At 36.9% G+C, this 27,102-nt stretch overlaps 1 protein-coding gene across 2 annotated transcripts; it reads right to left on the bottom strand.

Annotated features, from left to right (window-relative positions):
• Window positions 1–2,081: 2,081 nt before the first annotated feature.
• LOC112028422 (probable acyl-activating enzyme 16, chloroplastic) lies at window positions 2,082–26,403 on the bottom strand. Of its 2 annotated transcripts, XM_065781504.1 has the most exons (8): window positions 26,078–26,403; window positions 25,319–25,510; window positions 23,220–23,334; window positions 11,579–11,666; window positions 7,005–7,216; window positions 5,779–5,897; window positions 2,529–2,678; window positions 2,082–2,300 (listed from the first exon to the last, which is right to left on the bottom strand). In XM_065781504.1, exons 1-8 carry the CDS (start codon window positions 26,276–26,278, stop codon window positions 2,097–2,099), a joined length of 1,281 nt encoding a protein of 426 aa, XP_065637576.1. In that variant the 5' UTR covers window positions 26,279–26,403; the 3' UTR covers window positions 2,082–2,096. The 2 variants fall into 2 exon arrangements, with proteins under 2 accessions (XP_065637576.1, XP_065637577.1); XM_065781505.1 differs by lacking the exon at window positions 2,082–2,300 and having other exon boundaries at window positions 2,564–2,678; window positions 5,777–5,897; window positions 26,078–26,402.
• Window positions 26,404–27,102: the final 699 nt, after the last annotated feature.

The raw sequence follows: 27,102 nt of genomic DNA, 5'->3' as shown, positions 1-27,102 counted from the left end.
CTAGTTGAATTTGAATCTAAGAAATCTCTACCTATGAGGTATTAGTCCAAGAGTATGTCTCTTAAAGAGCTAGTTCATTCTTTCTTTTCTCTAAGCAACTTAGCTTTCTAAAAAATTTTTTCTTTTCACCATTTTTCCTCCATCACTGCACCCATGTGTGTCCTCTACTAAATTTTGCACACCATCCACCCCTATCCTCCCTATATTTGGAGACAATCACCCAATGCCACAAGTGAGTAGCTTCATGCCCGAATCTCTGCAACCATTTCCCTAGTAATACTTGTTTAAAGCTCCCGATCATCCTAATCCCTAAACCACCTACCTCAATGGGTGAACAAACCTTAACCCACGCTACCAACGGGTACTTAAACTCCTCCTCCAAAGCCCCCCACAAGAAATTCCTATGAATCCTTTCTAACCTGTCCACCATAGACTTAGGGATAGTGAATAAAAAAAGGTAATAGGTTGGGTAAATTGATAAAGTGCTTTTCAACAGAGTAAGTCTACCACCATAGAAAAGTATAGTCTCTTCCAACCTGAAAGATTCCTCTCCATCTCTAAAATAGGATTCCACATTGAAACTACCTTAAAGCGTGCACCAAAAGGCATTCCCAAATACGTCATTGGCAAACTGGCAATTCTACAACCTAAAATATCTACTCATGCAACCAAGTTATCCACCTCACCTACTAGGACTACCTCACTTTTACCGACATTGACTTTCAAACTTGTAACAGCTTCAACAGATGAACACCATCCTGATATATAGGAGTTGCTCTGTAGATGCACGAAAAAATAGAATTGTATCATCAACAAATAAAGATGTGAAATATTCAACCTTTCAGGCTCATTAAGTCCCACTTAAAAACCAAGAATAAAACCTCCCTCCTCAATCTTCTCAACATCCGACTTAGAACCTCCATGGCTAGAATAAATAGAACTGGTGATAGAGGATTTCCTTGCCTTAAACCCCTTGAAATACGAAAAACTCCAGCAGAAGAACCATTAACCAAAACTGAGAACTGAATAGTAGAGACACAAGCAACCATCCAGCTCCTCCACCTTTCCCCCAAACCCTTCCTATCCAACAATAAGAACAAAGAATCCCAATTCACCTGATTATAGACTTTCTCAATGTCCAGCTTGCAATAACTCGGAATATCTTACAAACCCTTGGGTAGAACTCACCCTTGAAAACCGGCTTGGAAGGGGAGGGTGCTCAAGAACTTATAAACACATGGTTAAGCTTACACCTAATCCATGTGGGATACTAGGATTAAAACATACCACCATACTCTACAGCCAACGTCCACGACGGCTCATTCTAGCGACACTAACCTAATGGTTTTGGTGGCTCCACTCACCTATTAGTTATTTTAATCTAGCCTCTAAGTCGCCCCCTCTGGGATCTGACCACAAAGTTACAACTCATTTAATCTCATACTCAATGAGCTACACCCGATTACTCGGGGTGGTGGTTAACTTTGATACCAAATGTTACAAACCTATAGGTAGAACTCACCTTTGAAAACCGGCTTGCAAATGGAGGGTGTCCAAGAGCTTATAAACACATAATTAAGCTTACAATTAATCTATGTGAGACACTAAGATCATAACGGAATACTACTCTTCACTCTATCATCTAGGCACTCATTGGCAATAAGAACTGAATCCAAAATCTGTCTGGCTCCAATGAAAGCATTATGTGACTTGGATATGAGTTTATCTATTAGCCAACACCTTATGCACACTATGCACAAGGCTAATAGGGCGAAAATCCTTGATATTCACTGCATTATTCTTTTTGAGAATTAACACAAGGAAAGAGGCATTTAGGGAATTTTTAAATACACAATGCCTATGGAAAGTCGGGGAAAAAAAAAAAAAAAGCCATGACATCCCCTTAAACCACCCTCCAGCACTTTTGAAAAAATGCCATAGTAAAACCATTTGGACCTGGATCTCTACAGTATTTTCACAGTATTTCATCATCTTTCAGCAATTTAAAAGTAGCCCAGAAGTTTAAATAGACTGTATGAGCCCCTCACAGCAAAGAGAAGAAAAGTAGAAGGTTCAAGCAGCTTGTCACCATAAATCTATGACTCTGTCTTGTGAATAGAGATCACACACAAGGCTAGTAATTTCCACCAGCCATGCATTACTTGATGAATATACAGTATATTACTGTGATGATGCACTAGGATCAATATAATTCCCAAGAAAAGGACATACCTGTAGAGTGTCTCATATACTAATGGAACAGAAATTATGTAATGTGGTTGATAACGTTGCAAATCATCCTATCAAAAATCAAATATCAATAAATGGATAATTTTTTTTGCTACATATTATATGAACTTTGAAACCAAACTGTAAATAGATGAACTTAAATATATTTACACTCTTTAACATCTTGACAATTAAGGAAATATTAATTCTTAAAGTTGTTCAAAATTATTACAAATATATTTGACTAACAAAAGCTAGTCAAATTTAACATGCATAATAATAATTTTTCACAAGACTACCTTCAAGTTTCTCACAGTCGTGTATACTTGTTCAACTCCATGTGTGAAGATAAAATACTCGCAAGCTCGTTCATATGCATGCCAAGGTGGAAGCATGCTTAGAAATCTATCACCAACTTCAGCAGGTACAATGTCCCACAAGTTTTTTATCTAGAAAACAATTGAAAAAGAAATAGCCTCATTAATAAGCCAATTACTAAAGTGTTGCGTTCAATGGTAACATCATGAAAAGTTGAAAAGTGCAATGGCTTGCCAAAATCCAATGAAAGCTTAGGAAAGTGCAATATATATTATTCCCTGGTGCATAATGTCATTGTTATAAGTATAATGCTAGGGGCTACAGTAATATCAATGTACTCTTTTATATATAAATAATATTTTGTGTTAGGGTTTAGTTAACAAACCCAAGACACGTTTTTCCCAAAACATGGTACTGGAGCAAGCCTCTATCTACTGTTAACCCCACCAACCACAGCCCTCTTCCTTTCCACCACAGAAGGCCATAGCCCACCCACTTTCCGCCGCCAACAACCACAACCCAACTACTTTCTGCCACTGACGGCCACAACAAACCCAAGTTCGCTGGCTGGAGGCATCAACTAGCTCTGACAACTACTTCATGGTTCGCATGACAATATTCCATCATTGCCAGACCACAATGCTGTTGTGGTTCTAGTCGTCTTCCTCTGGCAGCCCACAGGCACACCTTTTCGCCATCAACAGTAACTCCGATCTTTGATTACGTGATGCTATGCTCACTGCCTGTTGCCTGATCAATCACATGCCTTCTATTGTTCTAGGTTGTCAAATCCCTTATATTGTGCAATCTCCTACTACACCTTTATTTTCTCTTCCTCCTAAAATCGTGGGTTGCGTGTGCTATTTAATCTCTTAGGCCCAAGGGTGATAAACTTGATATTAAATGTGTTTTTATTCTCATACTCATAAGGGATACTGGTGTTACTCACCTACTCTTCGTCTTCATTTAATTAGCGCTAATGCCACCTTTCATGAATCTTAACCCTATTTTTCTCCTTCTGTTGGTAGTGACAGTTCTCTACTCTGTCTCCTTGCTTACCCCTCGTTTCTCTTGCTATAACTCCTTAGAAACCACTCCAAGTGAATTGTAGTCAGAAACAACCTCCAGTTGAGACTTCTTCCCCGCCTAGTGATCCGCCTCTTGACCCTGACTCTCTTCACATTGTTTTGCTCCAAGATAAGCATACTTGTACATCCTATTTCCCAATTTGTCTCTTATCGCCCTTTATTTCTAGCACTCTTTGCTTTTATTGCGTCAGTGTCTTGTGTTGTTGTTCCTAAGTCTGTACAGGAGGCTACGTCAATTCCTAGTTGGAAAGTTGCTATGGAAGAAGAAATGTTTGCCTTATCTCAAAATGCCTCTTGGGCTTTAGTTTTTCCTCCTCCAGGGAAAACTACTGTTAGCTGTTGTTAAGTGTATATTGTGAAGTACTTGCTTGATGGTTCTATTGAGAGTTTGAAGGCTCGCTTTGTTGCCAAAGGGTATACCTAAATATATGGTGTTGATTAGCAGAGACACTCTCTCCTGTTACTAAAAATGTTTCAATCATAATTTAAATTTCCTTAGTTGCTAATTTGGGTTGGCCACTATTTCAATTGGATGTTAAAAATCCATTTTTAAATGGCGGTTTGAACGAAGAGTTGTACATGGAGAAACCACTCAGGTTTGTTGCTTAGGGGGAATTTGGGAAGGTGTGCAAGCTACATAAAGCCATCTATGGTCTTAAGCAATCTCTCAGGGCTTGCTTTGGAAAATTTAGGGCAGCAATGTTAATGTTTGGATTGCGACGTTGCCAATCTAATTGCTCTGTATTTTCTCATAACTTTGAAAGAGGAAAGATTCTATTGATAGTGTATGTTGATGATATCATAATCATTGGTGATGACTGGAAGGGTATTCATGATTTGAAGACATTCCTTCAAAATTCTTTTCAAACTAAGGATTTGCGCAAACTTCGTTATTTCTTGGGTATTGACGTAGCACGATCTAAAGAAGGTATCGGTTTATCACAAAGAAGGTATGTGTTGGATATTTTGGAAGAAACTGGCTTGTTAGCATCTAAATCAGTGGAGACCCCTATGGATCATAATGTCAAATTTTATGAAGATCAGGGGGAGCTATTATCTAATCCTAAGAGATATTGTCATCTAATTGGTAAACTAAATTATCTCACAATTAACTCCCTTAGATATATCATTTGCCGTTAGTGTTGTGAGCTAGTATATGAAAGCTTCTTGCCTTTCACATTAGGAGGCAGTTATTTGAATTGTGAGGTATCTTAAAGCACATCCAGGCTGTGGTCTTTTGTATAAAGCTAATGGTCACCGACAGTTAGAAGCCTTTACTGATGCCAATTGGGCAAGATCACCATCGTAAGATAGAAAATCCACTACTAGATGTGGCACTTTTCAAGGAGGAAACTTGATTACTTGGAAAAGTAAAAAACGAAGTGTTATGTGCAAAGGCTATGTATAGAGCCATGGCACACACATCATGTGAGCTTATGTGAATTAAGCATTTACTTGAGGAAATAAAATTTGTTGTGAAGGTGCCTATGAATATGCATTGTGATAATCAAGCAACAATTCACATTGCCTCTAATCCTGTGTTCCATGAGCAAACCAAGCATATAGAAGTAGATTGTCTCATTACTCAGCATAAAGTAGATGCTGTAATTTCTACTGCATATGTTTATGCAAGAGTCCAAATTGTTGATATGTTTACCAAAGCTTCATGTAAAACTCGTTTGGATTTATTATGTAACAAGCTGGGATTAAGGGGTAGTGTTATGGGTATAATGCTAGGGCAAAACAGTGATATCAATGTACTCCTTTATATATAAATAATATTTTATGTGTTAGGGTTTAGTTAACAAAGACAAGACACGTTTTCCCCACAACAGTCATATTAGCCCCTGATCACTTTCTCTATCCTTTCATGTGTACGTACATAGGACCCCCAAGCAATCTATTAATAAGGGTTGAAGGACTTGGCCTTGAAGGTGACAACTATCCCAACAGGTCTAATAAAATTAGTGATAATGAGTATGATGATGATGATACAACATCATGATGATGTTATTGTAGCTCAATCATACAGTACAAACATGAGAAAATAATAATTCAGTGTATGGAGTTTAAATTATTGTTGATATAACATATGCCAAAGTAACACTACCAGAAAAGAACAAACCAAATTAAGCACTCACACCTGGTGCATCAGATTGCGATGTGTAAGCATAACACCTTTCGGATTGTCAGTGGTTCCACTTGTGTATACAAGTGTAGCAATATCATCAGAGCTGATGGCTTCATATATATAATGCTGTCCTGCAAGCAGAATGGTTAGTTTCAGAACTTCAAAACTTATTTATTGTACATTAATTGCATGCAAAATGAAAGATTGATACATATACATCAAAGAAAATTACAGACAATTTTGAATCATCAGAATGAGTGTATTGCAAAAGGTATTCAGTTTTAGATATGAATAAATGTTTATTCGCTAGGGTAGCATTGTATGACAATAAATTTGGTTGAAATCCTAATGAGTCCTGCATACTTACTCTACTCTCTTCCTCCTAGAGATGCAGGAATTTGTTTGGCAGCAACTCCTATCCAACTTCTGGCCTCAGTTTTGCTTTATAATTTTTAAGCAATAGACATTCCAACTTTAATAATCTCAGTTATGCAGATTCCTTAAATTTGAATAATAAAAAAATCCCAGCTAACAACACAAACATATTACTTTCTTTTTTTATTTAGGTATTAGATACACACCTGGTGGGTCTTGAAACCAGAACCTCATCCTCCACCTTATTCTTATAAAAGGAGGAGGTGCCATTTGAACTAGAGTTCATTGCAAACTTTATATAATCTTGAACCCTCTACAGACATTTCTTATACAAAATATTATATATGTATATAAATTTTCAGGATTTTTGGGGGAAATTTTTAGGTTGACATATTTTAATATGATTAATAAAACATGATCTAACAACAATAAGTCTAGATTGAAATAGTTAAAACTCTACACTGATAATACCAGCAATAAGCAAAAACTTTACAGCCCATCGCCTTTATTCAGTACTGTCAACTGTAACGTGCATAGTATACAGGCAATCTTTCTGTAAGTAAATTATTGTAGCAGTTTGTCAGAACTGGGATCTGAAATCACACCCTAGTTAAAGGATCAGAACCTGAGTCTGGTGCCTTAGACCATAATGCACTAGCAATCTGCCAGAACATTTATCAATTATTATGAAATTTTGATTCCACCTCATGGCCCTGTCAATTAAATTAATTTGTATTCATGCTTTGAGAAACCAAGTGACAAGAAGATATCTGCAGAAAAGGTTTTAGTATGAACAATGAAACCAAAAATTCTTGCTATTACAGTGAGTTTCTTTAAGTAAACACAGCTATGCATTGACTTACTAGCATTATGAGAATCAAACAATGCCCTGCGACTCTCTTCTCCCAAAACTACAATTTCCTCATAACTGAAAACAGGCGTCCCCTCTATTCCTTCACAAGCTAGGGATGACTTCTCTCCCCAAAGTAGAATAATAAATCTCATAGCAGCCTTGGAACAGAATGTTTCAGCAATTCGATTGAACATATGAGGACTGTCCACAGTGAGTGCAACACTAGTAACAATAACATCAAAATCATTAATGTACTGTAGAGCCATTAAAGATGGACATAGAAATCTAACTGACTAAACTCTCAGGAACAAGTTATAACACATATTGTACATGTGCATAGGTTCTAGTGGTCTCTAATGCTCTCAGCAACTCTTCCGAGGTTTCAGGATATCAGCAAATATACTACTGTAGGCATCAGTTACATTCCAGACGTTAAAGAATGAAATGAAAATACTTATAGAAAAGAGATAAAACTAGAATCATTACTCCATCAAAACATAGTTACAACAAACTATTATTTTTACATTATTAGATAAAACATAATCAATTTTTTTTTTTTTTTTTATAGAAGCAAATAATATTCAGAATGTTTATTTAAGATAGTGGTACTGTTGAAGATCCCAGCAGAGACTTTATATATCCGCCCATATAGCAGTGAAATATATTACTTGATAATTGTTAAATTACCGATTGTCCCAAAAGCTTAAACTATTGGAATATGGTAAATTTAATCATTTAACCACATACTTCTAACAATAATCAACGAGGTGCTATAAAGAAAGAAGAAAAGGGCATAGCCCCAATACAACCTACTACACACCAAAAACAAAACAAACAAACAAAAACCTAAGATCTAAAATTATAAAGATTTAAGAAATCCAAAAAAGAGGAAAAAGCAAAACCCCCCAATTGCTCTCATCTAATTGAAAAGTGATCTCAGAAATAAAAATCTCAGTTTAAGTAATGGAACTTCAGTTCCATCAAATGTACCAGCAACTTTCTCCCTCCAAATGCACCACATCAAACATGAAGTAATAGAGTTCCACACATCCTAACTTTGATGTCTATAGAAGCCATCTCTCCAACATACCAAAAGCTCCCTCACCATATTACGCATTACCCAAGAAACCCCAAATAAATCGAAAACTAACAACCAAGGCTTCTTAGCAATATCACAACACAAAAAAGCCGATTAATTGTCTTCCCTTTTGTTCACATACCACACCAGTCAACAATGAAATGTTCAAAACTCTTTCACACCCCAAAGTTACTTATTTTGAAGTATTACACAATGAAATTAAAAAAATAAAAATTCTTTAAGCACGCCTATAGCCTTGCATTAGGCTAGTCCACTGTTAAGATTTTATTTTGTGCTGCTGTCCAAGAATATAAAGACAATTTTTGAAACCTTTGCATTCTTCATCACCATTCATGTTGAAAATCCAACAATGAAACTTCTCGCAAAGCTGATAATAAGACCTTACATAATAATTATGATTTTGTTGACACTAACCCAAGCCAATCTATGCATTCCCCTCCCATTGCCTTCCCCCACATAGAATTTGTAAAAACAATCATCAAGAGATTCAAGTTCCAAATCATGCAATGCCAGTTAGAAAGTAGAATGCAAATGAAGTCATCACTTACTCAGCCATGGACTCAAACTTGTTAATTTTCTCGTTACTTGTTCTATTAGCATAATAATAAGGGTATTTGTGTAATTATGTTATAAACCCTAATATAAATATATGCTAAGGTGGCAGCTGACAGATTAATGCCTAATCCTTATTTTCTTCACTGTCCCTCTCTCCCTTTATTCCCCTTCTTCTTACTTCTCTAACCAGAATTTCTATAGTTGACGATTTAACTTGGTATCAGAGCATCTCAATTCAACCCTAGAACCAATTAGAACACAAAACAAGGTTGTAACTGTTGATTTGAGTTTTGCATGGCTGAAGAAAATACCACCACTGTCATGGCAGAGAACAAATCATCACTGATTAGAGATGATGATATGCCTAAATCCATTACTTCAAAAAGATTGAATGGTTTGAATTATTTAGCTTGGGCACATGCAGTGAAAGTTTATTTGCGTGGGAAAAAGAAATTGAAATATCTGAGGATTGGATGAGTGAAGATTCAATTGTTATGGGATGGTTAAGGAACCTCACATTGCTATTATTGTTGAATTTTGTTATTCTTCGAAGAAGATTTGGGACTCTATTGCAGAATCTTTTTCCCATCAAAGCAATGTTACTCAGGTGTATGAAATTTATGAGAAACTTTTCACTACTAGGCAATCTGGGAAACCACTATACAAGTACTACAGTACTCTTCCACTAGCACTATTGTTTTAATTGTTTATGTGGATAATATTATTATATCTGGTAGTGATTATGCTAGTATTGCGGACTTGAAAAGATATTTGGGTTTGCAGTTTCATACTAAGAACCTGGGTTCTCTTCGTTATTTTCTAGGGATTGAAGTTGCGCGTTCCTCTCAAGGTATTGTTTTGTCTCAAAAGAAGTATGTTCTTGATCTTTTGTCAGAAACTGGTCACTTGGGTGCCCGTTCTGCTGATACTCCTATGGATTCTACTGTTAAACTTGATGGCAAGCAAGGTGAACTGTTTAGTGATGTTGGTTGATACTGCCACTTGGTTGAGAAGTTAATTTATCTTACTATGACTCATCCTAACATTACTTATGCGGTTGGTGTGGTTAGTCAGTATATGCATGCTCCTCAACAACCTCACTTTTATGCTGTTTGTCATATCTTATGTTATCTGAAGAGAGCACCTGGACAAGGACTTTTGTACAAGCCCTCTCCTTCTCTTTCAGTGACAAGTTTTAGTGATGCTGACTGAGCTGGTAGTCATTCTGGTTGGTGGTCCACGTCTAGCTATTGCACCTTTGTTGGTGACAGTCTTGTTACTTGGCGTAGTAAAAAGCAGAATGTTGTTGCACGTTCTAGTGCTGAAGCTGAGTATCGAGCTATGGCTCATACTGCTTCTAAGATGTTATGGTTCAATTTCTTCTTCGTGACTTGGGTGTAGGTGTTCCTACTCCTATGCAGATGTATTGTGACAATCAGGCCGCTATTTATATTGCTAGCAATCTTGTGTTCCATGAAAGTACCAAATATATTGAGATTGATTATCATTTCATTCGGGATTTAATGATGAAGAAACAGATAGTCACCCCCTTTGTTCTACTTCGAATGATTATTTGGGTGATATTTTCACCAAGCCTTTAGCTCATGCCTCCTTTCAATGACTATCTTTCAAGCTAGGCATGTTTAATCTAAATGCTCCGGCTTGAGGGGGAGTGTTAGAGTTATTTTCTTGCTACTTGTTGTATTAGCATATTAATAAAGGTATTTGTGTAATTATGTTATAAACCCTAATATAAATATATGCTAAGGTGGAGGCTGACAAATTAATGCCTAAACCTTATTTTCTTCACTGTCACTCTGTCCCTTTATTTTCCCCTTCTTCTTACTTCTCTAACCTGAATCTCTATAGTTGACAATTTAACTCTTGTGTTATGAACTTTATAGAATATGAAACCATACAAGATATATATACATATATATATATTGATAAGTAATAAAAATTTATCGAAGAAAAAATCAAGAATACAAAGGATCCAAGTACACAGGTAGCGCACTAAGGAAACAACATAGGGTCACTCAAAAGAAGCATGAAAAGTACAACTATCGATTAAATTAGGCAAAGAAACGAAAGTAAAAAGCACCGAAGCATTTATCCACTCAAACAAAGTCTTGAGGAATAAAAGCGTTTATCCAGTGCAGAGGCTGAGTTTAGAGCAATGACCCATGGGATATGTGAGATATTAAGGATGAAGATATTAATGGGGGAGTTTGATATGACAGTAAGGATCCCATCAAGCTGTTTTGTGACAATAAAGCAGCGATTAATATTGCTCATAACCCAGTTCTACACAATTGGACGAAACATATTGAAATTGATAGACACTTAATCAAGGAGAAACTGCGTAAAGGGATCATTTGTACCCTATATGTAAGAACTGGAGATCAACTCGCAGACATCTTGACAAAGGGGGTAGCAACTAATCACTTCCACAAAATTCCAAACAAGCTGGGCAAGAGAGATATCTACACCTCAGCTTGAGGGGGAGTGTTGACAGATTCTATGTATGGTATGGGTGGAAAGCTATATATGGTATAATCTTGGGCATGAAGGTGAAGGAAATATTCAAAGAAGGAAACTAAGTAATTAGAGATTATTTGATTTCCTATTTCTGCTATTGTATTCCTATTATAAGTGGTAGAGTATCTCTATTTAATCAAAGTTGTACACAATGGAATAGGAAAGCAACAATACAATTTTTTTTATTCCTCACTTCTCTTGTTACTAGTTTCTTTTGTTTCTTCAATTAATACTCATATAGAAGATGTCTGGATATGCATTACAAACAAAGACGGCAATTTCATCCCAAATACAATCTATGCATATGGACAAACAAATAAATATATACACAAAGATCACAATGACAAATTTGATTGCAATAAGCAGAACAAACTGACTGAAATGAACCGAACCTTTCAGAGTGGTTGTATATATGCAATAGCTCTTCAACCGAAGACCTTGAGCCCCTTACCACATTGATTGCTCCAGTGGCCATTATACCTAGACTAAAATAAAGGAAGAAAGTGAGTTTGAAGTACCAGAAATTAAGCTACTAGTGAAAGGGACAACTGCTGAAAATATATATTTACCGTTTATTTTATTTTGTATTTGAATAAATGTATAATATTCTAAAACTGTCATATAGATATACATATGTATACATGCATATATCTTTTTTTGGATAGGTAAATAGAGGGAGGGAGGCTGGTAGGGTTCGAACCCCAGTGGCCAGCGCACAAACACCACAAGGTGTTGCAACCACTGGGGTATCCCTTAGACCCCTACATGCACATATCCGTATCATATGTTTATGGACTACATATATACGCAGAGAGAGTTTCCATCTATATTTATATACGCAGAGAGAGTTTCCACCTATATTTTGACAATTTTAGAAGCAGATGGCATATGTGGTTAATAACTTAACATTGCATCACCAATTAAACTATTGCATGGATAGAGTATATAAAGAGCTAAAACAATCACAACATGGATCTAGCCCAAAAAACTAAACAAAATGAGAAAAAAAAAAAAAAAAGAACCAATAATGAAACAAAGGCACATTATCCTTTTCTTCTTCTTTTTTCTTTTTTGATAAGTAAGAAAGATGTATATTCAAAAAGCTACTAAATGCAAAGTAGCACAAAGCATATCAAAAAGTACAAAAAAAGAGAAAAATGCGAAAACATAAAAGAAGCACTAATTACAAAGAAAGAGAGAGCTAAGGAACAAAAAGAGAGAATCACTAGATATGAGTCCCCAAGCTCTAGACCAATAAAAAAGGAAACTAGAAAAGAGAGCAAGCAATTAGTCATCAGATCTATCCGAGTCATCAAAAGTCCGCCGATTGTGTTCCTTCCAAATACCCCACATCAAACACAACAGAACTAAATTCCAAATGTAAGATGAATGCTTTCCCAACTAATTCCACCAACCAAATAGAAAATCTGTCACTGAACATGAGAGAACCCACAAAATCCCAAAAGTTTTAAAGACAAAGCTCTAAAGCCGATAAACTTTTCCACAATGTAACAACAAATTATCCACTATCTCCCCATAACAATCACAACAATGACACATAATGCACCAATCAACGAAATCAAAGCCCCTAACCCGCAAATTATCTCCCGTGAGAATCGTATCCCATGTGGCTGTCCAAACAAAGAAAGAGACATGCCGGAGTGCCTTAACCTTCCAAATACCTTTCCATGGAAAAGCAACGGAAGAAGAACCATGTAACTTATGATAAAACAAACGGATATTAAAATCCTCTTTCTTTGTCAACTTCCATCTCATATGATCACCATCAATTGCTAAAGGTAAATTGGATGCCAAGAATCGAAAGAAATCATTCACCACATCCACCTCCCAATCATTAGGACCCCGAATGAAACGAACATCCCAAATTCTCCTATCCCCCTCTCCTTGGCATATATGAAAGATGAGTCTACAGAAGTCACTTTGTTTGCAACAAAATTGTACAAAACCAAAAAATCCAAATGGAGAGGAAGATCCCCACACCACCCGGTCTAGCTAAAATTTCACTCTATTCCCAACCTCAACCTTAAACTGGATGTTTTTGCTAAAAACTTCCCAACCCATCCGGATACTTCTCCACAAACCTTACCCATGAACACCCCTTCCCAGCTTGGAGGTCCACCCTCCCCCATTCTTCCCCAAATTTCAAAGCTACCACCCTTCTCCAAAGTCAAGTCTCCTTAACCTCGAAACGCAAAAAGCCATTTTCCTAGTAGGGCTTTATTTAACAAATGTGTTGAGTTTCCTAATTCCTAAACCGCCATTGGTAATTGGCATACACACCTTATCCTATCCTAACAAATGTGTCTTCGAATCACCACATAAAAAATCCCTTTGCAACTTCTCAACTTTGTTAGCCACATGTGTAGGAATGGTGAAAAGAGATTAAAAAAATAAGTAGGGAGGCTAGATAACATTCTTTTAAGCGATGTCAATTTACCACCTTTCGATGAATACAGCTTCTTCCACCTAGCTAATTTCCGTTCAATTTTTTCCAATATAAGGTTCCAAATAGAGGGAGACTTATGAGACGCCCCCAAAAGCATACCAAGATAAGTCATTAGCAAGGACCCAACCCTACAGCCCAAGATCTTTGCCAAAGCATGCATATTATTCACCTCCCCTATAGGAACCATTTCACTCTTGCCTACGTTGACCTTTAAACCGGTCACAACCTAAAAACAAAAAGCAACAACCGAACATGTAGGATTTGCTCCACATCTACATCACAAAAAAGAATAGTATCATCTGCAAACAAGTGCAAAACACATTCTCCTCCATCCCTCCTACCATCTGCCCTAAAGCCGCTAAGTAATCCTGCCCCCTCCATTCTCTTCACCATCTTACTAAACACCTCCATCATAACTAAAAATAACATGATAGACAACAGATCCCCTTGTCTCAAACCTCTAGAACTACCAAAGAATTCAACTGGAGACCCATTGACCAACACAGAAAACTAAACTGTAGAAATACAAGTATGAATCCATCTACACCATTTCTCCCCAAAGCCCTTTTTCTTCAACAACTTCAGATGTGCCTCCCAATTCACATTTTCATAAAGTTTCTCAATATCTAACTTACAAATCACCCCCGGAATCTTACTCTGCACCCGACTATCAACACACTCATTACCAATGAGAACTAAATCAAGGATTTGTCTACCTCCCACAAAACTATTCTGAAATTCAGATATCAACTAATCTAACACCACTTTCAATTGATTTGCCAAAACCTTGGCCAAGATCTTATAAATACTCCTCACCAAGCTGATAGGTCTAAAATATTGAATGTTAAAGGCATCATTCTTCTTAGGAATTAAACCTATAAAGGTAGCATTAAAAGATTTTTCAAACTTACAGTGGTGATAAAACTCTTCAAAAACTGCTAGGATATCTCTTTCCACAACTCTCCAGCAATGATAGAAAAAGGCCATAGAGAAGCCATTTGGACCTAGAGCTTTATCCCCTTCCATTTCTCCGACAACTGATAATATCTCATCCTTCTCAAATCGCCTCTCCAACCAACCCCTCTCCATCTCCCCAATTTGATCAAACTCCAAACCTTCCACAAAAGGCCTCCACTCTTCTGACTCCTAATACAAAGTTTTATAAAATTGAAAAACCTGAGCAGCCACTTCTGCTCCCTCCTCATAAATCACCCCATCCACTTCTTAAAAGCTCAAATGGTTATACCTTCTATGAGAATTAACCATCTTGTGGAAGAACTTAGTATTATTATCACCCTTCTTGACACACAACATCCTCGATTTCTGTCTCCATAAGATCTCTAGAGAAAGATGCTCTACTTGTGACCTCACTCCATTTCTCTCGTTTATCTCTGTCTCAGTGAGTCTAAGAACCCCTTCCTTAGCATCTAATAACTCTAAAGCCCTCAATAATTCTTTCTTTTGATGACTAACATTGCCAAATTCTCGGCTATTCCATTGAATAATGTCTTCTTTCAGAGCCTCAACTTTTTAGCAAACACATAACTAGGTGTACCCAAGAAGGAATGGCAATTCCTCCATGAATCAACTCTATCAACAAATCCATCCATCTTCAACCACATATTCTCAAACTGAAAGGGATTTTTCCCCCTCGCCATACACCCTGCCTCCAAAAGAATTGGGAAATGATCTTAAATAGGTTGCGGGTTGAGATGCAGTAATACCTCAAATGGATCGAAATGCTCTAATACCAAATTTTGTGAACCGGGATAAATTACTAAATGTTAAAGTTAGTTAATCAATTCGAGATGATCAATCTCCTGAACTTAGAGAGAGGAAATAGACATTTTTTGTTAATTTTATGCTTGCCTCTTATTTCTCATATTGGCGTTTAAATACATATTGGACTAAAATTCAAATGACACAAAATAACTTACTCATCTAATCCTATCCACGAGAGTCCTATCACCAGATAGTCCCTATCCTAATCCACAACTCAAATTCAAATAACAATACAATTCAAATATCAACTAAATTACGAAATTCAAATAACAACTAATACTTGAGGCAATGATAATTATCTACAGCTGCATCTTTTGGTTCCATGTGTACTTGGGACATAACAAGACCACCTACGATATGCGATTTCTAGATTTTTGTATCTGTAACAGTTTGCAAGGAATCCTTGGGTACGCAACCTGTATACTTCACTGATTCCTCTTGTATATTTTTTCCTCTTAATATTTTTTTTTAACTTAGCTATAAAAAAAATATAAAAAAAAAATGCATATAAACTTAAAATTCTTATTATATTTGTTGACTGGATTCAAAGTGTTTTGGGTTTGTTAACTTTAACCCTAAATTATAACCATAACAAAATTGTTCCATTTCAGTAACATCAATATTTTCCTTGATCTTGACTTTTCCATGATTAACCTATCCTCACCTTGCTCTTTTGGCTATTCTTGGAATCTAACATGAGTTAAATTGTAAAGTTGGATATCTCTCTTTAATGTAACACCTTGATGCATTTAACCAACAGCCAATTGAGGTTGTAGTGACAGAAAATTGGTTGGGCGGCAATCATATTTTGAAGGGGAGACGGATGCAATGTTTACCAACAAGGGATGGAATAAACTTGGGTCAAACTTAGAATATTTAAGTTCTTGATCAGCTGCTATTCTAGTGAGATATTTTGCCAAAATAGCATCTCCCAACTTATCAAGTTTCTTGCATGGTAGAAAAGTCTTCTAGTGCTGCTTCCATGGAAGATACCCTTTAACTCAATTGTTGCAAATATTTCTTGGTTACTACATAATCTTTAAAAGAAGCCTAAAACCTTGGATTTAGTTCCACATTGGTGGCCACTATCTCGAATGAGAAATTTTGTCAAGCAGCTGGTGGAGAAATTTTCAGCAAAGAAACTGTAGAAATATTTTTGGCTTTGAAACTAAATTGGCGAAGGACAAATTGGGGAATTCATCTACATGTGCTTGTGTTGTGGTGGGCTTAAGGTGAGAGGAATTTGTGGACCTAGAAGAGTTTAGAAATTGTTGAAGAAAGGTTTATGGAGTTCTGTTAAGAATTAAAAACTGGTTTGATGAGTTATATAATGGTCATTTGGTGGAAGAAAGTATTTGGGTTTTAGCAGTTTGATAGATAAAGAAAGGGCTTGAATTGAGGTTGTACGGAGGAAGAAAAGAAAGAATTTGTGGTGTTCAAGAACTGAATGAACAGTACCACAAGAACGAGAAGAAGAATAGAGAGAATAGAAAGGGAGAAAAAAACAATAACACTAACATGCTCAATACTAAAAATCACTCAATATTTTATTGATTCTGTCCTTCGAATATAGATGTATAAACTTTTTCTTGTACTAGTAGGATCAGGACTCCTAATATGACTGGTAAATATAAAACCTAATAAGGTAACAATCAATAAAAAACTAACTTGGGCTTAAACAAATAGAACCTAAGATACTAAGGATTTTCTAGAAAATTATAAACTCAATTAAACTAAAAAAATACTCTTAAAAACAGAGTACTTATGGGAGGTCTTCGTTTTTCTTTGTTGAGTCCAAAACTTTTGAATTTTCTGTCGAAGAAGGTGGTACTTTTTATTCATTACATATTCTGGAAAAAGGTCGAGTTTCTTCACGCTTTGTCACAGAGTGCCAAGAGGCTGTTGTTTAACGTGGAAGAGTTGGCGTCTAAGCAATCAACTGTGCAGTTCTCTAGAACGTTTAGGGAAGGAAATAAGATTTTTATTATTCAATTGGGGTCCAATGCTCATGGAAATTTTTTGCTTGTTTCTGAACTCATTCATGGACAACGTAAAGGGCCCATAGTGATATTGGAAGGAAAATTGGGGAGAGGGTGGGGCATCCTGCTGTGGTGGTACAGGAGGGGCGGCAGAAAAACTTTGGAATCAGAGACAGTGAACACAAGCATTCTGCTATGGTGGTGCCGAAGGGGTGGCAGAGGAACAATGGTTTTGTGTATAAAGGGAAGGAGATAATTCCGGAATTTCAAAATTTGAAAATCCCAAATTCCAGTGGTAATCTCTGTGATCTCAGCAATGATCTTCTTGGAAAAGAAACTTATGGGTTTGGGGCAGAAGTCATGTCAGTTATAAATGGCATCATTACCAATGGTATTAAAGGAAAGTTGAACTTGGATATTTTTTTTCCATGTGGAACATGGGTCTGAGGGGAAGTGGGGTGTTATTTTTTCAGAGGTCAAGGTAGTAGGCTTAAAGCCCAGTGGTCAGCCAGCTCTTTCTAAAGAGCCAGCCCCTGCTAGAGAGAACAGGCCCATCTTTAAACCTGCTTGGAAGCCTCGTGGCAGCTTCATGGGCCATATCGGGTCTAATCATAAGCCCAAAGCCCAGCAGCCAGCCTCTTCTTTAAATCACAAGCACGTGAGAAGTCCTTCAGTTGTGCTTCCATGTGTGCCGAATGTCTCTTCTCTTTCCCAAGCTGACCCTAAGTCTCATATCCCTGCCGAGGTGGTGCCGGTGAACATGGTGGTGATTTCTTCCGATGCCGATGATGTTGCGTGCTCCGATATTGGCAAATTTGAGTCTGCAATCCAAAACCCAAAGGTTAGTTCTGTTTTTCTGGAACCACTAGTACTAAATCCAGCTCCCACCCCTCTTGCGGAACCAGTTCCAGTCAACGAGGTGCGTAATTTTGAGAAAACTGAGAACCCACATGCTGATTTAGTCTCCACTCCACAAATATGCACCAATATGGTGGTTCAGGAGTCTAATTCTGTTGTCAATAATGCACTGGTTCAGCAACAGATCAAGAATCTCTTACTTGATAATGTTGTGGACTCAAATAAATTAAGGGTCTTCTCGGACAAGTGGTTTTTAGAACTTGGTGATGGGAAGAGGGTGGTGGTGCCGATGGAGATCGAGAGACAGCCTTCAGGCTTTTTTAAGGGCCCTGTTTTGGACGAGCTTAATGCCATGGATTATTCGGGAAATTCTTCGAGGCCTTCAGAGGTACAATCCGAGTGGGATGGGGTGGTGGTGGAGGAGGTAGATTCGGAGAGTTGGTCAGAAGGTGGTGAGATGGTTGAATTTAATCGACGAGGTTCGGATTTTTCAGAACCCTTAAATGTGACTCCGTTAGCTATATCGAAGTCTATTGAGACCCATGAAGTTGATAACGAATCTGGTTTTTTGGAAGATGGTCAGACTAGAATTCATTCTAGTTTGTCACCATGGTTTCAGAAAAAGTTTCAGGATTTTGGTTCTTTTTTGGAGACTTCAGTTGAAGGTTTGGAAGAACTTGCATCTAATTTTCTCTTGGCTGTTGAGGAGAAAATTAGACAAAGGGCTGCTGCGAATGCTTTGAGTAAAAAAAAACAAAGGGTGGAGGTAAGGGTTTAAGGGAGTTGAGAAGCTTGGTGAGCTCTATTAATTATGATTTTGCTTCTGGTAAAGCAAGAGGTTCCAATAGGGAAAGGGCTTTGATTGTGTCCCAATGAATTTGAAGATAATCTCTTGGAATGTGAGGGGGCCGAATGAGAAGGATAAAAGACTCCAAATTAAGAATCTTATTAGAATTTGGAGAGCTGATGTCATTTGCTTGCAAGAGACTAAGATGGAGCTTATCTCTAGGGGATTTATTAAAAGTATTTGGGGTTGTCATCATGTTGATTGGGTATACTTGAGCTGAATAGGCGCATCAGGTGGGATTTTGGTCATGTGGGATAGGAGGGTGGTGGAGAAGTTGGAAGAAGCTGTGGGTGATTTTTTGGTGTCTTGTAGATTTAGGAATGTGGGAGATAATTTTGAATGGGCATTCACTGGTGTGTATGGTCCTAATGTTGATAGGGAGAAGAGGCTAGTGTGGGAGGAGTTAGCGGGTCTTTATAGTTGGTGGAATTTGCCATGGTGTGTGGGTGGCGATTTCAATGTAATTCGATTTCCTTCCGAACATTTGGGGGCAGAGAACTTCACTCAGAGTATGTATAATTTTTCTGATTTCATCTCTCTTAATGGGTTAATGGATATCCCTTTGGAGGGTGGTAGTTTCACTCGATCAAACTCTCGGGCTGGCTCTAGGATAGATCGCTCCCTCTTTTCTTCAAAATAGGAGGAACACTATCCAAATATTCATCAAAATAGGTTGGGTAGAGTTCTATCAAACCACTTCCCCATTTCTTTGGAGGGTGGGGATATTCGTAAGGGTCGTAGGCCTTTTCGTTTTGAGAATATGTGGCTCCAAGTGGATGATTTTGTGGAGAAGGTGAAAAATTGGTGGGACTAGTATCATTGTTTTGGAACTCCAAGTTACAGGTTTGCATGAAATTGAAAGCTTTAAAAGGAGATTTAAAAAAGTGGAACGAATCTGAGTTTGGCAATGTGACCGTTAAGAGATTTAAACTATGGAATGATTTGAATGCCCTGGATTCTAAGGAGGAGAGGGTGTCTCTTTCTGATGATGAGAAACGCGATAAAGAGAGAATTCGCTTGGAGATTGAGAGGATTGCTTTGTTGGAGGAGATTAGTTGGAGGCAAAAATTGAGGGTGCTATGGTTGAGGGAGGGGGACAGCAATACGAAATTCTTTTACCAGATGGCTAATTCTAATAGAAGGAGTAACAGTATTGGCAATTTAAATATTGATGGATTGTTGACATTAGATTAGGAAGTTATTGAAGAGGGTATTGTTCGGTTCTATAAAAGTCTTTACTCGGAAGATAAGCTCATTCGCCCTCATCCGGATGTGCTGAATTTTTCGGAGATTTTTGAGGATAAGGCTGGCTGGTTGGAAAGACCTTTTGAGGAAGCTAAGATTTTTGGAGTGGTTATGGATTTTGATGGTGATAAAGCTCCTGGTCCTGATTGATTCCCTATGGAGTTTTTTCAAACTTGTTGGGCCATTATCAAAACTAATCTGTTGGACAAAGTACTCTTAATAAGAGTAACTTTACCTCCTTTTGAGAGATACAGTTAGGGGTGTGCAAAAAACCGACAAACCGAACAAACCGGCCAAAACCGACTGAATCGTTGCCAAATTTTCAGTTCGGTTTCGGTTTCATTTTTTAAAAACCGAAATTTTCGGTTTCGGTGGTGGATTTTTTCACCCGAAACCGAACCGAACCAACCGAATATATATGTATTTATGTAACACTAATACGTAACTGATTAGTGGCCTTAATGGTATGCGCCTTCTGTTTGAGCTTGCTGATCCCAGGTTTGAGCCTTCGCGCAGGACGTATGTATTTTTTGCTATTTAAAACCCTAGTACTAGCATAAATACAGAAATACCCTTGTTCTTTTCTTCCCTTTTCTTTCTTCAACCGCCCCTTTCACCATTTTTTTCTCTCAATTTTTTCTCTGTCTCTCTCTCCCTTTCTCGCTTCAATTTTTTCTCTCTAACGTACGGTCCTTCCCCAATTTTCTCTCTAGTCTCTGCCCTTCTCAGTCCAGCAGCCTCATTCTTTTCTTTTCTTTTCGTTCTTTGGGTCCCATGGACCATGGCATGCCTTTCTCTTCTCTCTAAGTCACATGTCTCTGTCTTTCTTCAATTCAGATTGAAAAATCACTACAGAGACGTGGTGGTAGGCTCTTGCTATGGTGCAACAACAGTAAAGTTCTGTTTGGACCCTTTTGCTAATTCAATATATTTTCAATTTTTTGTTGGAATCTGTATGTAATACTGTAAATTGTTGAACAAATATTGTTGGAAAATTTTCTTTCTCTGTCGTTCTGATTTGTTCAACAGCTCTCTCTCTCTGTTGCTCTATTACTTTGTTTTTTATATGTGATTAAATTTAGGGTTTTGAAAATCTCAATAAACCTCTCTTTGGAAAACCGAAAACCAACCAAAACCGACTGCAACCGATATACACCGAAACCAATGGTTTTCCAGCCATTTCGGTCGGTTTCGGTTGAGAATTTCACAAACCGAAATATTCGGTTTCGGTTGGCCATACCTATACAAACCGACCGAAACCGAACCGAGCACAGCCCTAGATACAATCGTTTCCAACCTGCTAACCTCCTTTCCACCTTCTCAATAATTGGATTCCAAATAGATCTATCTCTAACATTAGCACCCAAAGGAAGACCTAGATACTTCATTGGAAGGGAGCCTTGCTTGCACCCTAGCACATCCACCATATCAACTATATTTGGAACCACACCCACAAGGACCAATTCAGACTTATCCATATTAATTTTCAACCTAGAAACTATTTCAAACCAAAACAGCACCAGCCGGAGAAACAGAATCTAACCAAGATCAGCATCACATAAGACCAGGGAATCCTTCTACAGTTTAATGTCTAGAATTTATGGAGCTTCTTTGAAAGGAGTTGGGGATGATAAGATGTGTTGGAAACCTGCTAAGGGAAAAGGTTTTGTTGTTCGTTCTTATGACCAGGTGCTAACGAAAAGTTTTGACCAATCTTTCCCTTGGAAGACTGTTTGGAAGTCTAAGGTCCCCTCTAGAGTTGCTTTTTTTGTGTGGATTGCAACTTTGGGGAATATTTTGACTATTGATAATCTTAGGAAAAAAAAGATTTTGATTTTGGATTGGTGTTGTATGTGTAAAAGAAATGGGGAATCAATTGACCACCTCCTCATCCATTGCTCTATTGCTTTTGATGTATGGTCAATGGTGTTTACTCTGTTTGGCATTCATTGGGTAATGCCAAAAACAATGGTGGAGCTGTTGGCTTGTTGGCAAGGAAAGTTTGGGAGGCATCGGAATTCTGCTATTTGGATGGCTGTGCCCCATTGTTTGATGTGGTGCATTTGGAGGGAGAGGAATAACCGACATTTTGAGGATTTAGAGAGATCAATTTCTGATTTTAAACTCTTCTTCCTTAAGACTCTTCTGGATTGGGTTATAGTGTTTGGCTTTCGTTCTTTTTCTTCAGTCCATGGTTTCATGGACTTTTGTACTTTATGCACTTGATTTGTTTTTGTCCTTGATGTTTACTTCCTGTATACTCAAGTGACACCCCTCTTATTTTAATATATTTTTATTACTTAAAAAAAAAAAAAAAAAAAAAAAAAAAAACAAAACAAAACAAAATACTCTTAATTTTTAGGGTAACATAACTTACGGTTTTGCCCCTGAATATGTAGTTAACCACAACCTATTAACTAAAAACCCAAACTCAAATTAAAAATTGTCTTAACCCTAAGACACACATAACTAGACCTTTAAAACAATTTATCCAAAAAATAATCTAGACCTTTAAAACAACACAATCTTTACTTCAATTGGGCACATATGGAACGTAAAATAAATCTTGAATAGGCAAATTTGTGAAGTAGGAACAAATTAATCTTCCATGGCTGCAAGAAAAGCATTCAGTTTTTTACTTTCCCATATACCTTACCTAAAAATATATGTTTCCCTTATGTACTTTTCAACATCTAATATAAGAATACAGATAAAGTTTGAAGAACAATATTAAGGGGTGTCAACAAATTTTTTTTCTTCCTAAAAATTGAGCCCCTTTAAAAGAAGTCTCTCATTTTGGGATTGAAGGGACTATACAATCTTTAGGAAATGAAGTTAAAGAAACTGCTGCATACCTTGATCTGCAACAAGCCACCGACATGAATTATCGGCAAAAAGTGCTAGCTTTTCATTTGGCTTTACTCCTATAGCTCTTAGGCCTTCAGAGAAATTCAGGATCTCCTGCTCCAGCTGCAATTTTAAAGGGGAAAAGGATTAGAAAAGAAAGATTAAAACCCAAAATAGTTACATGTTTTTATGAACACCGGAATAGATAACCATCCCCCGCCCCCCTTTTTTATAAATATATATCAATTGGAAACCTAAAATGCTGCACAAGCTCCTATAAGTTGAAAACTTGAATTGACAAAATGAAAAAAAAAAAAAAATATATATATATATATATATTTATATATATTAAACAACGAATTAAAAGCAATCAAATATCCATTGTTTAGATCATTTTAATGCTTTACCAAAAGCTTTCTGCTTTCTATCTTTCCCGTGGCTACCTGTTTTGTCTTCTTTTACATTTTCAAAAAAATGGTTTCAAAGCCCAAAGTTGTAGAACATTAAAAACATCAAGTTTTCAAAATCTTGATGCTGCCAGAGGAAAATTTGGACAATTGGTGTAGTTGAAGAATTTTTTTCATGAATTTTCAACTGTAGTTTTTTGTCCACATGTCCTCTACCAAACTGGAAATTAAGTTTTTTTTGAGTGTATTATTTTTTAGAGATTCCATTTCAAGTTTATATATGGTTTTTACCCATTAATTTAGATAGAAAATCTTGCTTGCAATATGATGTTGAGATTCAAGGGCTATATCTCTATAATTTAAGCATTGGCAACTTGAGTAATCAATATAAACTGCAACATTATATCTCCCACACTAGCTGGAAGAGGCCAACAGTTACCCTACATAGAGAGAGAGAGAGAGATTTCTAACATGCTTGAACTTAAAAGTTAAATCGGAGGCATCCATCCAGATTTTTTATGGCAGTAGGCCTCAACTTTATCGCTCTATCAGGTTTATTCATACATCCGGCATGAAAGTGTTAAGGGAGAGGTAATGGTATGCATCCTCAATTTAGATAGTTTGGCACTTCGTACTTTTTCTTCAAAACAGCTCCAATGGTGGAGATCATAATCCCATAATTTAAATGGTAATTTACCTTATATCATACAATCCTCAATACCTGACACCATTAGTATCCTAGGCATACCTAACAACAGAATTTGAATGGACAAACAACTAAAGGGCCAAAATGGAAGCTGTTCAGTTCAGGTAGCTTAATTGATCCTAGAGTCCACTCATTCCTGTATTTAGAGCATGAACAACACCAAATTCTTTCCACGTCAATGACAACTGACCAACAGGGAGAGGGGAGACATCTTGGTGGAAACAAATATAAGAGGGGACTGAAGTTTAATTTCAGAATCAGGAGGAAAGTGCTTGTATTGTGCCAGGGGAGAGATAAGTGTCACCAACCTATTAGTAAATTATGATGACAAGGTTCTCCTTAAGAAGTGATATAAAGTTTAAACTATGTACATAGTCAAATAAAGCAATTCTTTTCGTGGTTTTACAAAAACTCAGGGAAAGCATATTATGAGTAATTACTCGGGAAAAAAAAATATATAATATATTATGATTTGTGAGTAATTTTCACATAAGCAAATGCAAAAAGGAAAAAACATAGCCATGTCCACCATCTAGAATCTAAATATCTGTTGAGTATGATATCTTGTACCCATGTCAAAGCACAACACAATCATGTTTATCTCTAAAGATTATAAGTTATCTAAAAACCAAGAAACGAACAATAATAGATAAGGGACAAGTGCAACAACAAAACCAAAAATATAATAATAATAATAATTAATTTGTTGTTGATGTATTATTTCAGCTTTTGGGGCCAAAAGTGATTCTACAGACTACTTACCCAATTTTTTTTTTATACATTTCAAGTGGGGGTGAGGGATTCAAACCTTGGACGTCCCCGTTGAAAACACCAAAAAGTGTAAGGTGACCTAAACTAAAGGTTATTGGCATTACTAATTACCCAATTTTTAAAAAAGAAAAAAAGGGAGGTTCTTTAAACACTTGTGGAATATAGAGACAATAAGAAACATCTAATAAGAACAAAGAATGAAGAAACATAGAAAAGTTCTGACCTGTCTGTAAGTAAATTTTGAGGGTGGATTATGGTATGGATCGACCACTGCTACCCGATCAGCATATTTATCTGCTGAAGACCTCCAGATGTCAGGAACGGCTCTCCACTCATGACAGGGCAAGGCGCCATTAGCCGACAAGAATGAACTTTCCAGGAAAGGAGAGTACTTTCTTATCTGCATTTCCTCTGTCTTTAACACAACATAACACAAATAATTGTTAGTCCCTGTAGCCATGCTTCTTCAGTGTGTATCACAAACTTACCCTCCAGTTATTCTATGCTTTTCCAAGCTCACAAGAAGCTCCAAAAAATTTTAAAATTTTTTTGATTTCTTAACCAAAAAAAGAAAGAAAAGTACAAGAACATTGCTATAAGATCAGCAGTCCTGATACTTGTGAATTATCAACTATTAAGTAAGGCATTCAGGAGGAAGCAGGTTTTTGTTTGATAAATTAGCGATTGTTCCAAGCTTTTAGAAAATAGTAAATCTTAAATTATTTAATTTAACAATCCTCCCCTTTCACAGGAATCATCCACGCACACATGACATAGGAAAATCCAAATTTAACAGTGTCTTAGCAATTTACAAAGAAAATGATATATATATATATAATATTGCAAAAGTAATAGCAGGCAGCAAAACAAGTGAATTCAAGCATAGAAACACCTTTTTAAAAAAAAAAAATAAAAAATAATTATAATTAAAAAAAAGAAGAAGGTTAATATAATAGAGCAGAGAGCGTTGAAGAATGAATACCTTGGATTGGCAAAAAAATCGGAATTGAGGTTTGGAAGAAAATGGGCGTCGGAGTCTAGCATACTTGATTTTGGTAGTTGTGAATTTTTTGTAATTGTAAGAGACTTGTTGTATTAAGTAGTTAATGTTGTTGTTGGAGGAAGTTGTGATTTGGCTAGAAGATGATGAAATTGGATGATTATGCTGCATAGCTCCAAACATGATGATGAATCTCTCTCTCTCTCTCTCTCTCAAGGAGGTTTGTTACAGAGAGAAAGAGTTAGTATCTTTGTAGAGTGAGAAATCGAAGTGCGATCTTGAAGTACCCGCCCGTGACCAAAAAAAAAAAAAAAATCTCCGAACTAATTTGAAAAAAAAAAAACAGCTAAGGCTAAAGAGGATTAGTTAATTGATTTTTTTTTTTTTTTTTTTTGTTTTAAAAATGTTGGAAACTCTAAATGGAATAAATATTGGATTAATTCTATTAAAAAAAAAAACCACTCAATTGGAATTTTCCCAAAATACTATGTAACGACCCCCAACTATGTAGATATTGTCCACTTTAGGGCTCATACCCTTCACGGTTTTTGTACTCTTCTAAAGCACATAGTAGTGGGGGAAAATGCATCTACACATTAAATGGAGGTCATTCCTTATAAACACATTTTCATGTGCTTCCCTAGGCAATGTGGGATTCCATGGAATGCAAGACCCCCCTTTTGGGTCACTACAATGGTCACTCCTTATAAGCACATCCTTATGTGCTTCTCTAGGCGATGTGGGATTCTATGGATTGCAAGACCCCTTTTTGGGTCACCACAATCCACCCCTCTTACGAGCACAAGTGTCCTCGCGTGTGAGACCCATACTTCTAGCTAGGGCATGGCTTTGATACAATCATATAAATAAATTCCTAGGCTTTTCCCATGATCAACATTTACGCCCCGTTGACAAGGTTATGTTGTCCCCTTTTTGGAATTGGAACCTCTTTTACATCCCTTTTCTTAAGAATGGCTCATTTGGAACCTAAAGGTGCACTTCCTTAC

The sequence above is a fragment of the Quercus suber genome, unplaced genomic scaffold (genome assembly GCF_002906115.3).
Source record: "Quercus suber isolate HL8 unplaced genomic scaffold, Cork oak 2.0 scaffold_269, whole genome shotgun sequence".
Lineage (NCBI taxonomy): Eukaryota > Viridiplantae > Streptophyta > Magnoliopsida > Fagales > Fagaceae > Quercus > Quercus suber.
The sequence above is the reverse complement of the archived record's forward strand: the minus strand, read 5'-3'. Positions and strand labels throughout refer to the sequence as shown.